The 16,001-nt window shown below is 55.9% G+C and overlaps 1 protein-coding gene across 2 annotated transcripts in view; it reads right to left on the reverse strand.

Moving 5' to 3' along the window:
• Window positions 1–249: 249 nt before the first annotated feature.
• TMEM63B (transmembrane protein 63B) overlaps window positions 250–16,001 on the reverse strand; it is an 88,410-nt gene continuing 72,658 nt past the window's right edge. For both annotated transcript variants that reach the window (XM_024193763.2, XM_024193762.2), the window contains 13 exons: window positions 15,018–15,141; window positions 14,376–14,509; window positions 14,057–14,194; window positions 13,496–13,649; window positions 12,356–12,462; window positions 10,676–10,762; window positions 8,731–8,796; window positions 7,974–8,136; window positions 7,360–7,465; window positions 4,222–4,389; window positions 3,870–3,985; window positions 3,289–3,369; window positions 250–1,442 (listed from right to left, as the gene is read on the reverse strand). In XM_024193763.2, the coding sequence (XP_024049531.1) occupies window positions 1,275–1,442; window positions 3,289–3,369; window positions 3,870–3,985; window positions 4,222–4,389; window positions 7,360–7,465; window positions 7,974–8,136; window positions 8,731–8,796; window positions 10,676–10,762; window positions 12,356–12,462; window positions 13,496–13,649; window positions 14,057–14,194; window positions 14,376–14,509; window positions 15,018–15,141 (1,612 nt within the window). In that variant the 3' untranslated portion in view covers window positions 250–1,274. The remainder of the gene's footprint in view (window positions 1,443–3,288; window positions 3,370–3,869; window positions 3,986–4,221; window positions 4,390–7,359; window positions 7,466–7,973; window positions 8,137–8,730; window positions 8,797–10,675; window positions 10,763–12,355; window positions 12,463–13,495; window positions 13,650–14,056; window positions 14,195–14,375; window positions 14,510–15,017; window positions 15,142–16,001) is intronic.

Raw genomic sequence — 16,001 nt, forward strand, 5'->3', positions numbered from 1 at the left:
AAGGCTCTGTACCCGGGCCAGGGAATCAGGGTCAGCCCCAGCGCCTGTTGGTAGCTGGGTTCGGTGCCCAGCTCCACTCCACAGCAGTCAGGGAAAGCTGACCCCGGTCCTCCCCCTTGCTGGCCCCGCTGCGCAGACACAGGACAGCATGGGGGGCAGCGGCAGCTGGGTGTCAGTTTTTTATTTTAAAGGGGGGGGGGTGTAAAATGTACAAAATAACGCCACTTAAAACAATGCCACATGCCCCATGGTGAGCTCCCACCATGGCCCGACTGGGTTCCAGCTACCACAGACGTGAAAAGGCCGTGCCAGGGGAGGGGCTCCCTCTTCTCGTACGGGCTGGATAGGATACGCGTCCGTGCTAGCCCCTACGCTCCCCTCGCCCTGCGAGGGGTCCTCCCACTATCCTCGCCACCCGGATGTGCTCTCCAGCCATCGCTGAGCCAGCACGGTTTTCACTGGGCGACACCCGCTCCCCGCACTCGGCTGGGTGCTGCCCCTGGCACTGGGCTGCGTGGGGAAAAGAGCAGGAGGAGGTCCAGGTTGTTACACTTCCCCCAGACCGGACCGTGGCCCTCACGTGCCCACAGAGCCAAGGGCTGGGGAGGGGCACCCGCACTCCGATGCACATGCGTGTGCGAGCCACAGCCATGGGGCAAAGGGCAGCGCAGCACAAGGGCACTGCTCCTCCTGTGGCTAGGACCAGTGCTAGCTGCCGGGCTCCCAGCCGCCCGTTACTAGCTGGGGTTGCAATACCTTGATTAAAGCTTTTTTTCTTTTAAATCTAATAAATTATTAGTGTTCAAGATTCCAGATGTGGGGGGCAGAGAGGAGGCCACTGGAGACCGGAGATTCCTCCCAACATTTGCCACCTCAAAGCATCCAGGCTTCTGCTGTCCCTGGGTCCTCTTCCCCCCAGAATGGGAGCAGCAAGGGTCGAAGTCATCTTCCTCCTCCTCTTCCTTCCCCCTTCCTGGGGTCTTGTCGTCTTGGTAGGTGTTAGAGAAGGTAACTAGTAAGAGCAGGTCCCTTCTCACCCACCCAGACGGGAGTGAGAGGGAGCGGGGCGGGGGCGGAAGCAGGGAATGGAGAATTTGATGCACGGCCCCTTCCCACCCTTGGAATGAGCATTAGGGCAGCGGCCCGGGCAGGTGGGAGGGGGCAGGGGCTGGCGTCCTCCTTGCCACGCTCCCGGCTCCATTCGGTTCTCTCTCTGTTCACAGCGGCCGCCCCGGTTCCTGGGACTGCCCTGCCCCTCCTGCCCTCTGGAGTCGCTACTGGTGGATCTCGTTCTCTATCAGGCTGTCCTCACACGACTGGAAATCCGTGTCGTTCATGCCGTCCGGGTTGATGAGCTCTTCGTCCTGGGACCCCTGCTCCTCGGACTCGGCCGCGTCACCCTCCGGAGAGGAATCCTGCAGCACTTGGGCGATATACTTTTGCTGCGGAGGGGAGACAAGAGACCTGTTAGCTCTGTGCAGGCTGCTGGAAAGCCACAGCAGTGCAATAGGGCGGGTAAGCGCCATGCAGACAGGAGGCTGAGTGCAGGGCATGCTGGGGCTGAAAGGAACTCCTACTGCATGGAATGCACAGGTTTCAGCATGAGAGGGGGGCAGGGAGAGGAGCTGGATGATTTCAGGGATGCCGCTTGGATGGGAAATGCTAGCAGCACGGCCTGGGGTGCAGCTCTTGACGTCCCATTACAGGTAACCCCCCATTTTCTAAAGACCTCGGGAAACATCTGAACCCTCCAGAGAGCCAGGGGTGGGAGGATTGGGAGTAGTGGGGGTCAGGGCTTCTACAAGACTGGAGGGCCTGATATTAAAACGGTCTGATTTCCCCCTCCCAGAAGACAGGTGCCCAGCACTTCCTGGCAATCAACCCCTCTAAGATGGCTCAAGCTGGGCACTCACATATTGAGGCCCTTTGGAAAGAAGCTTCCCTGCTGTGGGGATGGGGAGCAGCAGGGGATTTAACCCGGAGGGACAAAACCACCCCATCAGGTAGCTGGAGTTCAGCACAGGGCCTTGTTTACCTGTACAGACACCTGTCTGGCTGTAGGGCCAATGGGAGCAGTCAGAACAGTTTGGGGAATTCTGCCCTTCCTCCCGCCTTCCCCAATCTGCAGATCAGTCATGTCACCGCAGAACTTTACCAAACAGGGCCCTTGGTAACTGGAGAGCGCGTGGCAGCAGGACTGCGTGGGCTTGGGCAATGGTGACAAGGCCATGTTAGCCACAGCGGCCTCTATACATGCATGCAGCCATTCCGATGAGGCCTCATCAGGCCTCCCCCGGCGGCCTCCCCCGTACGCTGGGATGATCAGGAGTCAGTGGAGTCACACTGCTGGAGGGGAATCCAGCCCTTCCTTTACTAGTCACACACTGTTTGCTCTCAGGACAAATCTCGACGTTGCAAAGGATTCACAGCCCCACTTCCTTGTCCCCTTTGTGCCACTCAGAGCACCCTGGCATGGGGAAGTCTCCAGTGGGTACAGGACTGGTGTAGCCAGCTCCTGTAGGAGACCCAGAGAGCCCTGGTATAGGAGATGAGGGAATGAAGGACATGGCTGGGATGTGTTGCAGTCCAACTATCCCCAACTGGCAAATGGCCTCTTGGAGATCACTGCCAGCTGTCATAGGTCAGAGCAGCCCCCAGGTGGCTCTAACTTACAGTGGAGATGAGGGCAGAGTCAGGCAGATGTAACCAGCTCCTTGAGGCTCCTCCCCCCCACCCCTGGCAGATCTTAGCTGCAGCAGAGTATCTGGCCTTGGAAATAACTTGATTATACCAGAGCCGGTTTGCTCAGGAGAGATTTGAAGGGGCAGCCTCAGGGACTCCAGACCCCAGAGAGCTGGGCAGGAGGGGGAGGGGTTACCCCAAAGTGTTTTCATTCCATCATGTCAAATTGCAATGAAAACAGCTGGCGCTGGGATGTGGCGTTCCAGCCACGTTTGCAGCGTGCACTGATGGGCGAGTGCCAGAAAGTGAAACAAAAAGGGGAACTGACCAGTCTGGTTTCATTGTCCCAGCTGAGAGAGAGGCAAAAAGTGAACAAACAGCATCAGGGGCGCGAGGGGGGAGGGAGGAGACGGACAGTACAATTCCTCATCTCAGCTGGGCGAGGGACATGCGGAAGGGCATTCTCTTCTGAGCCCTGCCTGCACCCCACGGATGGCGGCTGGGCCAGGCCCGGAGTGAGGCCCTCAGACAGGAAGAGACGTGTGCAGCCCCCTTCCCCTGTCCCAAACCGAGAGACGCAGGGCAACGGGAGAGCTGGCGACTCACAGCGGATTTGGGAGCTGGCGGCACGGCGGCAGGTTGCCCGTTCACTCTCCCGTCCACGGCGTCCACCTCCGTGTGGTCAATCTAGAGGTCAACAGAGTGAAATGGAGACATGGCGCGGAGATGGCGGGGCAGCTGGTCCACTGACCCCATCGAGCCTTCCCTGGGAGCCTTATCTGACCAGGGAACCTGGGTGCACAAGCGATGGCTGGGCTGCGGGGGGCTGAGCGCCCAGCTCAGGGGCAGCCCCACGAGGCTCCTGTTCCAGGAGGCTGGAGAGGGAATAGGCTCATGCGCCAATGATGGGGCCTGGCAAGGGGGTGTGCCTCCCTCTAAGCTTTCCTGCCGCCCACGAGACCAGTGGCGGTGGCCCTGAGATGGGGGAAAGAGCCCTGTCCCAACGACACCCACCTGCATGTGAGTGGGGAGGCAGGAGAGGTATTAGACCAGGGAGCCCATAATGAAGAGGAAAGGCCCTGTGAGGAGCTTCCCTACCAGCCCAGCTTGAGGTAACCCCTCATCACCTCAGCCACGGTTCCCTCCAACCGGACACTCCCCACCCCCAGTGCCTCCTGGGGCCTCACCTTGTAGTTGTGAGCACTGAGGTATTTGAAATGTCCAAAGCAGACGTGACACAGGCAGATCACAATGGTGATCACGAGAACCACGAAGGTGAACATGGAGGTGGGGGCCAGGAACCCTGGGCAAGGCAAAGGGTCACAGTCAGGGCAGTCGCACACCCAGCATGCAGCTCCGCTGGCTTCACCACCCCCAGGGGCCTCTGCCCTGGCCCTTTGCCCCGTACTGAGGGGGACAGCCAGCACGCGGTGCTGGAGGGACGGGGAGCCCAGCACTCCTCAGCCAGGCTGAGTACGTGTTTATAGTTCGGCGCCCGCCACTCGCCCCGTTAGCTCCCGCCCCTCGCCCCATGCTTACCTGTGCGCATGGTGGAGAAGAAGAGGAGCCAGAAGAGGCAGAGAATGGGGGCTGCCACCACCTGGTTCACGGCCCCCGAATGGATCTTCTTGTCCAGCTTGGCTGGCAGGTAAGCGTAGTACAGGTTGTACCTGTCAACCAGGTGCTTGAGTAGCATGTACATCAGTCCTGAGAGAGAGACAGTGAGCGAGAGCAGTGAGGTGGCCGCTGGGCTCCAGGGTCAGCAGCAGGGGATAGTGGGAGATCTGGGAACGGCTCACAGGTGCCAGCATGCTCTCTCCGCAAGGCTGCTCAGGGCTGGACCTTAGGGAGACGACTCCGAACTCAAGGTGCTGGGACGCTGGAGTAAGTTAGCCAATACTCAGGTGAAGCCTCATAATTCTCCCTACCAGGGGCAGCTCTATGTTTTTTGCCGCCCCAAGCACGGCAGTCAGGCAGCCTTCGGTGGCATGCCTGCGGGCGGTCCGCGGTGATGCGGATTCGGCGGCATTTCTGCGGGTAATCTGCCGGTCCCGCACCTTCGGCGTACCTGCCGCCGAATTGCCGCCGAAACCGCGGGACCGGCGGACCTCCCGCAGGCACGCCGCCTGACTGCCGCCCTCACAGCGACCGGTAGGCGGCCCCCCGCGGCTTGCTGCCCCTGGCACGTGCTTGCTGCACAGGTGCCTGGAGCCACCCATGCTCCCTACCACACCTACTGGGAAGGCCCTTCTCCAGTGTCCACCTCACCGCTGAACAGAGGAGTCAGAGCGATGGGAGGAGTTTCACTCCATGCAGAGCCACACTTTCCATAAAGGAAAGGATTCATTCAACGGGGTTAAGGGAGGACTTCCCAGCGTGATCTATTTCCAGCCTATTCCAAACCCCCAGTCCCCTCTCCGCCAGGCTGAGCAGCTGTGCCAGGCAGCTGAGCACCCGCAGTGACACATGTACTTGCTGTAACACCCCCCACCCTGGGGAACCCCGCTCTGGGACGCAAGCAGATAGCTCTGCACCTGCTGGAGAGGGGGATCCTCAGGCCAGGTGCGATACTCAGGGGGCTCATTTCCATATAATTATTTGTGCCCCTTAGTGCCAGCAGAAGCCGGTGCCACCTATGTATGGCAAAGCATTGAGTGCCACACCAAAAATTCAACCTCCTGGAACACCGGCATCAGGCATGGCATTAGCACTGACCACTGCAGCAAGTGTCGAGAGGGACGCACTTGCTTGGCTGAGAACCTCTGGCCTGGCACACCCTTCTAGGCATGAGCTCTGCAAACATGGCCTCTCCAAGAAGAGGTTTCAGGGACCAGAAGACAAGGCCCATGATAATATTGGACAGAGAAGCTTCTCAACCAGCCAAGCATGGAGCAATATGTAGCTAGATCACTGCCCCCTCCCCGTCCTCCGGAGACTATGATCCGCCAGCAAACAGAGTGGTTCAGGGACTCCAGCATCAGCTGGACTGGGCAATAGGTCCGTTCACTGCCCCCCCCCCCCCCCACACACACATGCACTTGTCACCCCGCAGGGACTGCTGCCAGGGCAGCAGAGGGGACATACTGCCAGTCGGGAAAGCGTTCTTTTGGGGCAAAAGGGGTCTTTGGGCAAGAGGCAGAGCAGAAACAGCTGTTATGCAAAGACGACTGAGGGCCTTTCTCTTCCAGCTGGGAAATCTACAGCTCACTGCCCAGCCTGGCAGATGTCCTCACTGCAGTTACCAGGGGCAGCCATCCCCTGAAATGGGGGGAGCAGAGAGCCTCCTGGTAGGGAGCAGGGGGATCATCTCTCTTACCTGGTCTGTGCAATATAGGGCCAGGTGAGAAACAGCAGCAGGCATGTGGGTGGAGCTTCCAGCTGGTAACTCGCTTGTCCCTTCACTGGGAATGCTGGGCACCAAGGCGGTGCAAGAGCCATTGTGTGTCATGTACAAACTGGCTCGCTGAAGGGTCTCATTCACACATACACTCAAATACCGGACCCAAGTGACAGAAACCATGCCACATTAGGGCTGTGGGGGTACCATCAACAACTAAATATTGAGGCTCTAAATCTAAGACACCCCTCAAAATGTATTCAGAGGGACATTTCTAATGACGTTTCTTTGTAATGGTTCACAAACAAAACTGGGCTTGGAATGTAAACCCCAGTTAAAGAAGATAAGAAATTGTGCCATTAAAGAATCATAGCCCTGCTTTCCAAACTCCCCTCCCCAAACAGATTAAGGGATAACATCTACTGACTTAGAGCATTGAAATATAAGTATGAGGATGGCTAACTGGTCAGTTGCTAGTTCTGGGTTAAGGATTTGTAACTCTGGACAGCGAATGAGCACAGATGAGGTAACACTTAGGCCAAGACCTTGATGGCATAAGTGTGGTTTTGCCAATTCTTCTTTTACATAGAATTGCTGAGCTGCTTAAAACGATGCTACTGCTGACAGAACAAAGGTACGTATTGTGCTGGAAGTTTTGAGATAAAAAGAGACAAACCCGTGACAACAAAAAAATGTCTTCATGGGAAGACTCAGGACAGGATGACATAAAATGACTTGACCCAGAAACTGCAAAACCGAACAGGAAAAATGCTGAAGCTGGGTAATTAAAGCTTGTGCAGAAGTAACGTACGGGTTATCCCAAACCCAAAGGGCTAATGTGTTAAAAGCCGACTGAATAAAGATTGAAGCGATCTGTAACATAGAAATGTACGAAAGACCTAAGAGAACATGGGCCCACACTGGAGAAACACCACGGCAGAAACTAAAGGAGGGAACTGAAGGACCCCACCGAGTGATCAGAGAAGGCAATGACTACCATGGAAGGTGGCAGGATTTCCCAGTGCCCCGCAATGTGGTAACTTGGGCCCATTTACCAATTCTGTCTTGTCTGTTATTAGTTGTCTGGCATAAATGTATGTTGACACTATAAGTGACAATAATGGTCTGAAATTGTACAAAGGTGAAAATTGATTAAGCCTAAATTGGGTGGACTTGTGACTCAGTTTCCCAATTTTTTACCCCCACCAGGGTAATGCCTCCAATCCCACCCTGCAGATGGGGCTCCCCCACTGGAGGCAATGAAAGACTTCACCTCCCTCCTGCCTTTGGCTGCAAGCCCTTCCATGCACAGCGAGGCAGAGGGGCGCCGGGCCACCTACCAAAAGGGACGATGATGGGGCAGGTGATGCTGTAGGTCATGACCACGGTGAAGACGCACATCATCCAGGCATAGGCGGCTCCGAACTGGAACTCGTACGCTTGGTGCTGCGGGAGGAAGCAGAGAGCGCATCGGTATGGCGCACAGAGCTGCCCAGCGCCCCGGGTAGTGGGAAGCGTGTGTGTATGCACAGGAGCGCGTGTACTGCTCTCTCCGTGTGCAACAGTCTGTTCAGGCTCTCTGCGGATGGGCCTGTCTGTGAACGCACACACGGCAGCACCGCATGGACTTGCCTTAGGGAGAGCTGTGGGAATGCCCCGCTCTCCCCAGGCTCTCTGGCTGCAGCTCTGATCTTCCTGACGTGATACCTGTTAGCAGACTGTTTCCTTAAACACTAGTCAATGTACACCTACGCGTGAGCATGCGTCTGGATGTGCAGCTTGCACAGGTACAGACTCACGGGTGCACACTTGCACAAATCTACAACTACAGGAACACGCCCAGTTTGTTCACCAGGGGCCTGACGTGCATCGGGTGCTCGGGGCAGGTCTCCGAGTGCGGCAGCGAACATGCCCAGGATCTGCTAGGGGAGATGGGGTCGGCTCCACCACGTACCCGCTTGACGTTCCTCCGCTCAGCGGCTGAGCGGGCCAGGCAGAGGCGGATCATGTACATGAGCAGGCCGGGGATGCGCAGTAGGTCCATGGCATTCCCGATGAAGGCGGAGGCAATGACGTAGTTCACGAAGAAGGCCCCGTTATCAGGCAGGAAGACGCACCTGGGAAGGGGGGATGGGAGCGAGACAGGCAAGTAATGCTTCTTAACCTGACCACAGACATGGAAGGGCATATGGGCAGAGAGGAAGCTGGCCAGGGTTGGCACTGCCATGCAACGGTCACTGTTCCGCCTCTTCCTCCTAACATTCTGCTTTCTAGAAAGCTGGTGTGTTTTACCACAAACAGGCCAGTCTCACCACATTTCCCACCAGGAATAAATCTGGCTAGGAAGAACCAGCTCAACATCTCTAGAAGCAGCTTTGGCTTCGGAAGACCCCACAGGTGCTTAGGACCCCTCTTCCAGCAGGAGGCACTGGATGCAACAGGGCAGGAGTACTGGCTGTGTGGGGAACTCTCCAGCTACGCCAGTCCCAGGCTTTCCCAGGAGGAGGCACTGGATGGCACGGGGCAGGATTACTGGCTGTGTGGGGAACTCCCCAGCTACGCCAGTCCCAGGCTTTCCCAGCAGGAGATACTGGACGGAACAGGGCAGGAGCACAGGCTGTGGGGCGAGTTCCCCCCAAACTCCAGTCCCAGCAGGAGTCACAATTACAAAGACAGGCTTTCCCCGCCCCCTGGTTTCAGATACCACTTACTCAAATCGCACTGCGGCCTCAGCCAGGAATTTTTTGTCAAACAGCCAACGGAAAAACACATCCAGACTAGGGAGAACAATTGAAAACAAAGAGTCTAGTGTGAGTATATAAACGTTTGGAGATCAAGGAGCACAAGCTGTACGCACACGTGGTCACGCCCCATCTCAGGAGCTGGAACAACAGCTGCTGCGAATACACAGTAATCTTGGAACACTGATGCATTCAGACACGTGTATATGTGAGAGAGTTCTGCCATCCTCCCCTTTCTAGTCTTCAGGACGGTATGTATAGAGGAGGAAAGCTTTAGTATATGGTGAGACTACTGGGAAAGAGGGCTCAGACTGTGCTGGGCTGTCTGTCTCTGCCATCCATCCCATGCGCATCACTGTACCTGTACTTCCTCACTCAATTCTGCAAGGGAGTTAGCAGCAACATCTGCTGCAATTCTCTGCTGACCCTGGGCGGAATTATGCTGGGGCCTTAAATGGTTGCTTTAAAGGAAAATTGCACTAAAATAGGAATTAGTTTCCACTCCCTTGAACCAATATAAAAAATGACTAAAACATTTGACATTATATTATATATATAAAAATGAAAGATGAAATAAGGACGCAGTGATATTGTCAGTCTGAGGATTCCTATCAAGACTGGAAGAGCAGAACGGTAGGGAATGGCAGACAATTTCTACAGCTCTTTTTAGTGCAAATATATACACACGCACACCCAGAAAAGAAAACATATAGAACTTGCCCTAACAAGAGCTGTGGGAATGTTTTGCTGTCTCTGGCTGCAGCTCTGATCTTCCTGCCTCCTGACACGTCAGTGGCTTGTGTGTCCTATGACCTTGAAATCTAATTAATTTAAAAAAAAAAAATGGATTTAAAGTAGTTTCAGGCCCCCCGCCCTGCATCACAATTTACCTTCTTTTTAAAAACATTTTTCTCTCTGCTGGATGAAAGAGCCACACAAACAAACAACAGGTGAACCCCCTATGCAAGGGAAACAGTGAAATTGACTAGCTCCAAAGGCCCAGATCCTAAAATCAGTGGCAGTTAGGTGCCTTAATCCCTTTGAGGATCTGAACCAACGTGCCCTCAAACACACACAGAATAAACAAGCAGAAAAAAATCCTTGTTCTCTCTTCTAATTCTATTAGGTTTAGGCCCAAATTTTGCAGCCTACAGCCTGGTATGCACTTATTTGCGGAGCCAGTACAAGATTCTCAGTCAGAAGCGGGATTATTTTAACCGATGGGCTCCTTTTCAAGTGGGAGCCCCCTGGGTCATACAGCTACTCAGCTCGTGTCAGTGGAGGCTCAGTTACAGCATCAGGTATTTTCAGATACTCCCGGAGAATTTCCTTTACTCTTGCAGCACTTGACACTCTCCCTCATTCCCTCTTCATGTCAGTGCAGTCTGGGCTCTGAGGCCTCCAGCGCGGAGGACCTGTCTTAGCAGCAGACAGCTGGTAGGACACCATTAGGGGTGGCTTCGTGAGTGTTGCCCTGGAACATTGGCATGAGGATTTGGGAAGTGGGTTCAGGAGAAAGGCTGAAAGGGTGACCTTCATTGCAACATGTGGGGAGGCTGGCTGCATCCTGCCCCCACCTGGCTAAAATGGGGAATTGGCTGGTTTCGTACAAATGTGCTTATTTAATAGGGTTGTTGTAAGGGGCCAACTGAGCAGGATCTAAGCCCTGTGCAACCGGAGAGAAATTACCCATCTTGCACAGAGCCACAGCTCTCAGGCAACTGCCACCATCCCAAGCTCCAGGGGAACAATTCCCTACGTGCAGAGGGAAGGAAATAGTTAGAGAAGAGCCAGATGGGTGTGAGGGCTGTCTCCCCAGTGATACAGGACAATGCACTTGGCCAAGGGCATCCTCAGCCCAGTGCTTCATGTGGCGCTGGGTCTCCAGACCTGCCTTCGTTTCCTCCTCACCCACCTGCTCAGGCCCAGCGAAGGCAGCAGCAAGACCATGAAGATGAGGAAAGTGTAGCACTTGTGCATGGTAGTCCTGTTCTCTCCAGACCTGTGGGCACAGGGGAGGCTATTAGCAAGTGGACTGGGAGCCCCCCGGGGGGCGATTACACCCGTCTAGCGATTCATCTTAAGTACTTACAACGCACCCTCTAGGCCCCTTTGGTACTGATCTGTCCATTGTACTAGACTATTATTATTGTTAATTATTTGTATTCTGGTAGCACCTAGGAGCCCATCAAGGACCAGCCCCTCGCTGTGCTAGGCATTGTACAAACACAGAAGAAAAAGACGGTCCCAGGACATGTGAAGGGCAAATGAGTACAACAGACAGATAAATGGGGGATTGCTGGAATATCTGAGGCCTCATAATATATGGAGATATACCTATACCTATCTCACAGAACTGGAAGGGACCCTGAAAGGTCATCAAGTCCAGCCTCCTGCCTTCACTAGCAGGACCAAGTACTGATTTTACCCCAGATCCTTAAGTGGCCCCCTCAAGGACTGGGCTCACAACCCTGGGTTTAGCAGGCCAATGCTCAAACCACTGAGCTATCCCTCCCCCTGTAATGTCTTTATCCTCAGCAGTGCTGTTATCCCCATGCTACAGAGGGGGACAGACTTGCCCAAGGTCACACAGGAAATCTGTAACAGAGCAGGCAATTGACCACGGTCCCCTAAACCCCAGGCAGGCACTCTAACCACTGAATCATCCTTCCCCTCCCCTAGTATACCCCCTTCAGCCCCAGCACCCCCAACCCTCCAGGGGCTCCTCCTGACTCAGCCACAGGAGTGAATGCAGACAGCATCATACCTGGTGCTTTACAGTCACTGAGGCCTAGTCTACACCAGAAAAGCTTTGCTGGTGTAGTTGTAATGGTAAAGCTCTCCCCTGTGGTAGACACATCTTATACTGGCTAAAAAGTGCTTTTGTTTGTATAGCTTATACCCGTTCACCTTATTTCACACTTTTGTCGGTATAGAACTATCACCCCTAGCCAACGCTGCACTACTGGCACACACTTTTAGTGTAGACCCGGGCCTAACTCACCATCACAGATCTCCAGCAGGGGGCTGGGATCATTCTCCGATTTGGACCGTTGAGGAAAGTGAGGCCCAGGGAAGGGATATGACTTGCCCAAGGTCACACCCGGCTGGGATTAGAACTCTGGATTTCCAGGCTGCCAGTCCTATGCTCACACCACTAGACACTGATTGCAGGACTGCAGCAATCTCAGCTCAAACAGGCTGAGCCATGTGACCTAACAACATGCGATCAGGGCAGCAGGGTCCGACACAACAAATATCTTGGCTCACGAATACACAATGATAACAATCATACGCATACACACGCAATGCCTGCCAGCCAGCTGGAGCCCATAGAGTTTAACAGACTGTGCATATTGCAATCAGTTCATCCGCTCACTGAAGTGCAGCCACCTCTGAGGTGGGGTCCAGCATCTGATTAACAGCTGCAAAGCACAGCACCCCCACAGTTTACGCCAGGAAAGGAAATTACAGGTGGATCTTAGGTGGAAGGAATGGGATAAGCAGGCCAAAGATGCCTGCTCTCGTGCAAGGTGTTGAGCGCACACAGCTGGCAGTAGTGCTCAGGCTGAGAGCAGGCGCTGGCTGTCCTTACCTGGTCCAGTGAGCTTCGAAGAAGGCGGAGTAATACACGATGGTTGGCAGCAGAGCAGAGAAGCACCACAGCAGCAGGGTGGGGAAGAACTGGGTGATGATGGGGTTCTGGGAAGGCAAAGAACACACCGTTCGCTGCAGTCAGTGCAAAGCTGGAGGCTGGGCAGCGGGCTAACCTGCTGCATCGCCAGTGGCAGAGGACAAGAGCGACCAGCAGAGCTGAGTGTGACTCTGCCCCTTTGGGGGCTGTATCAATAGGGGCACTTTCCTCAACTTGGGAATCCTGGATGGGAACCTGCAGCACCTCTGCCTTATCCCCTGGCGAGAAGCGAGAGTCTGGGAGTTGTATAGGGCGGGGAAATGAGGCACCAGCCCAGGCCCTGCCCTGGGACTCATTTGTCTCCCTGTAGGGATCAGCCAGGGTGCAGCTACTCCGATTGTCGGGCTGGGGGTTTTCCCAAGTGTAGAGGCAGCCTAATGCAGTCACTGTATCCCCTGTAGTTTTCCTTTGCTCTCGTAACGCTTTGGTCCCTCGGCACGTCAGCCGAGTGTCTTCTTGCTCTCCGTTATGGTAGGGAGAGCCAGGATTTCCTCCCACTTGCCATGCATGCAAAACTGAGCGCTGGCTGCCGGCCGAAGAGCCCGGCAGTCCCTGGGCAGAGTGGGGATTGCCTGTTTGCCCAGGTTCTGACAAGAGAGGGATTCTGAGGCCTCTCATAGGGTCCCAGGCAGAATCCTTGGCCGCTCATGTCTCCCCTGCAAACGCAGCCACCTCCAACGCTCTGGCTCCAACAACATGTACTCCCCGTTCTACTCCAACAGGCTCTGCGATGCCGCAGCTCAGGAGGTGGGACAGGGAGTCTGGCTGCTTTCTGCCCTCACGTAACAGAGCAGTGCCCACACTGCAGTGATGTAGACAAGGCCCTCCCCTCCCCACACAGGAGCACTTGAGACCTGTAGGGATCTTGCTCAGCCTGATGGGGCCAGGCCTAGCCCATCTGGATATCTGAGGTGGAGGGACCAGTGCACATTCGTGACCCACCCCCACCTCCCCAGGGCTGTTCCATTCTGTGCCACAGGATGGGACAGGAGGAAGGGGAGGGCTCCTCATTCCTGCACCCGTCCCCCTGGCAGGCCTTACGTTCAGATACTCCACGGGCTTGGTGACGTTGAACTTATCCATGGTGGTGATGATGATGGCGGGAGTGGTGAGGAAGAAGAGGAGGAGGAAGAGGATGACGTTGATAACCAGGCAGCGGATCCACCAGATGAAACCCCGGATGGAGAGGTGTTCCCTGGGGGGGAGACAGGGTGCAGAAGCCAGTCAGGAGGGGATCACAGGGGAGGCAGAGGGGAGCCAGAGACATTGGTCTGTGCTGGGCAGAGCCCAGGACGTTAACTCTTCAAGGGCCTGAACCCCCTTTAGAGGCACCCAGATCCCACTGCTCCCCATTCTGAGTCAGACCCATGGCCCAGCCAAGCTGTGACCCTACACCCAGATGTTTCAGAGGAAGCTGACCCCTCCAGCCAGCTGTGTGGGCCTGTCAATGGGGATGCTCCCTCTTCTGAGCCCCGCAGCTGCCAAGGGCACTCCTGGGCTAGGCCCATGGCCCTGACGGTACCTTCCCTTTACCAGGCTGTCGGTGCCTCCCTAGCCCTGCTGCTCCCCAGACTTGCCTGGCAGGAGGCGCGGCCTGCTCACCAGTAAATGTTCTGTGGGTCAGGGGCGTAGGTGACGGTCCAGTTGGAGATATGGAGGGACTCGCTGCAGGAGGAGGCCCGGGGCTCCCCGCGGCACGCGCAGCCCTGGCACTTGCACACGTTGAAGTCTTTGAGGATTCTGGAGGCAACAGAAAGAGGGAGAGAGAGTGAGGCATCCCCAGAGGGGGAGATGAGGGAGGCTGAGCCCCAGGCTATTGGGAGGGGCACCTGGGCATTGTTGCTAGCTGCTCACACGCCTGCCTGGAAATGACAGTGACTCTCCCTCCCGTCCCCTCCCATGGCGGGCCCCTTGCGCTCACATGGCCGTAATGGTCTCGTTGTGGAAGGTGACGAAGGCCATCCCCAGAGGCTTCTCGTTCACCTTCTCCTTCTCCCGCTTGTAGTCATCCTTCAGCTTCTCCTCCAGCTTGGTGTAATACTCGATGGCCTCCACCTGGACACACGGACATGGATCAGAGCCGAGAGCCACGCAACCCACCAGGCTGCTACCCTCTCGGGCCCCAGGCCGGGCACGGGCCCCAGGCTGGGCACGCCCCCCAGAGGGCACGGTGACACTGCTCCTCCCCGTGCGCTACAGCCAGCGGCGGGGAGCACAACCGGGCTAATCCGGACCAACCGCTTGGTGCATCAACTCCACTTGGTATTAGGATTGCAAAAATCAGAGTTAATGAGGCAAACGGGTGGGAGCTGGGATAGGGGGCTGTTTAGCAAGGGGCAGCAGGGACAGTAACAACAACAACGGAGGAAAATGAGCTTCCTCTCCGTGGAGGGCCCCGGAGATCCTAAGGGCAGACAAGGGGACAGCAACACGCTGGTAAGCCAGGATTTGGGGGCCGAGCCCTCCTCTACGTGGGGGCTGGGAGCAGCATGGGGGCAGTCTCCCAGCACCCCCAAGCCACTCATGCTACTGCCTAGTGCCCTTCCAACCCCTGCCCCCGCACCTCCTCACAGCCCTTGATGATACAGCAGCACAGGTGGCCACAGGGCTTGGGGTTGATCATCGACGAGGCGTTCTCCTTGGTCTTCAGGTTGGTGAAATAGATTTTCCCACGTTCTGCTTTTTTCCTGCAAGAGGAGGAGGCGGGAGGGGAAGCAGAGGCTCAGACAGGCCCTTCCCCCTGCTGTGACCACCACAGGGGCAGCAAGCAGGGAGAGCGTGTGAGAATGCAGGGAGGGTGGTGGCAGAGAGCACAGGGGCTGTGGGGAGGGATCAGACATGAGCGTGGGGGGCAGGGGTTCTCTCTGCGTATGTGAATCTCATTTATGTATTTTTTTAAGAAGGTTCCCACTCAGCTGAAACAGAGGCTGCTGGGATTTCATTACACCAGAGTGAGTAACCAGGGCCCCTAGGAGTGTGTAACTAACGCTCCCCCCTCGCCGGGTTGAAGCACAGCTGCACAGTCCAAAGGTGGGGTTACATCACTAATGATGTTATGGACACTTAAGGCACTGAACTGGGGCATGGGACAATCCCAGGCTCACTGCGTGACTGCAGCAAGTCACTGCCCCTGGGCCTCAGTTCTTATCCTTCCCGGCCTCACAGGGGGACTGAGAGTCAAATCCGTTATGATCTGTGGGGTTCAGACACTGTGGTTGTGGTGGGGGCCATAAAAGCAGATTGATAACCCCAGAGCAGCCCAGGTAATTCAGCTCTGCCCTACCCCCACTCTGCCATGCACCCAGTACCAATACTTAATGTCTCCTCAAAGTCCTGGGCTCCCCACACACAGCTCTGCCCATACCCCCATCGCCCTGACCTGCAGCCCGTGCTATCCCAGCCTGAGCTCCCCACACACAGCTCTGCCACTGCCCCTCACCCTGACCTGCAGCCCCCCTGCTATCCCAGCCCTGGGCTCCCCACACACAACTCTGCCCATGCCCCTCACCCCTGACCTGCAGCCCCCCTGCTATCCCAGCCCTGGGCT

Source organism: Terrapene carolina, unplaced genomic scaffold (genome assembly GCF_002925995.2).
Source record: "Terrapene carolina triunguis isolate 2854851 unplaced genomic scaffold, T_m_triunguis-2.0 Scaffold85, whole genome shotgun sequence".
Lineage (NCBI taxonomy): Eukaryota > Metazoa > Chordata > Testudines > Emydidae > Terrapene > Terrapene triunguis.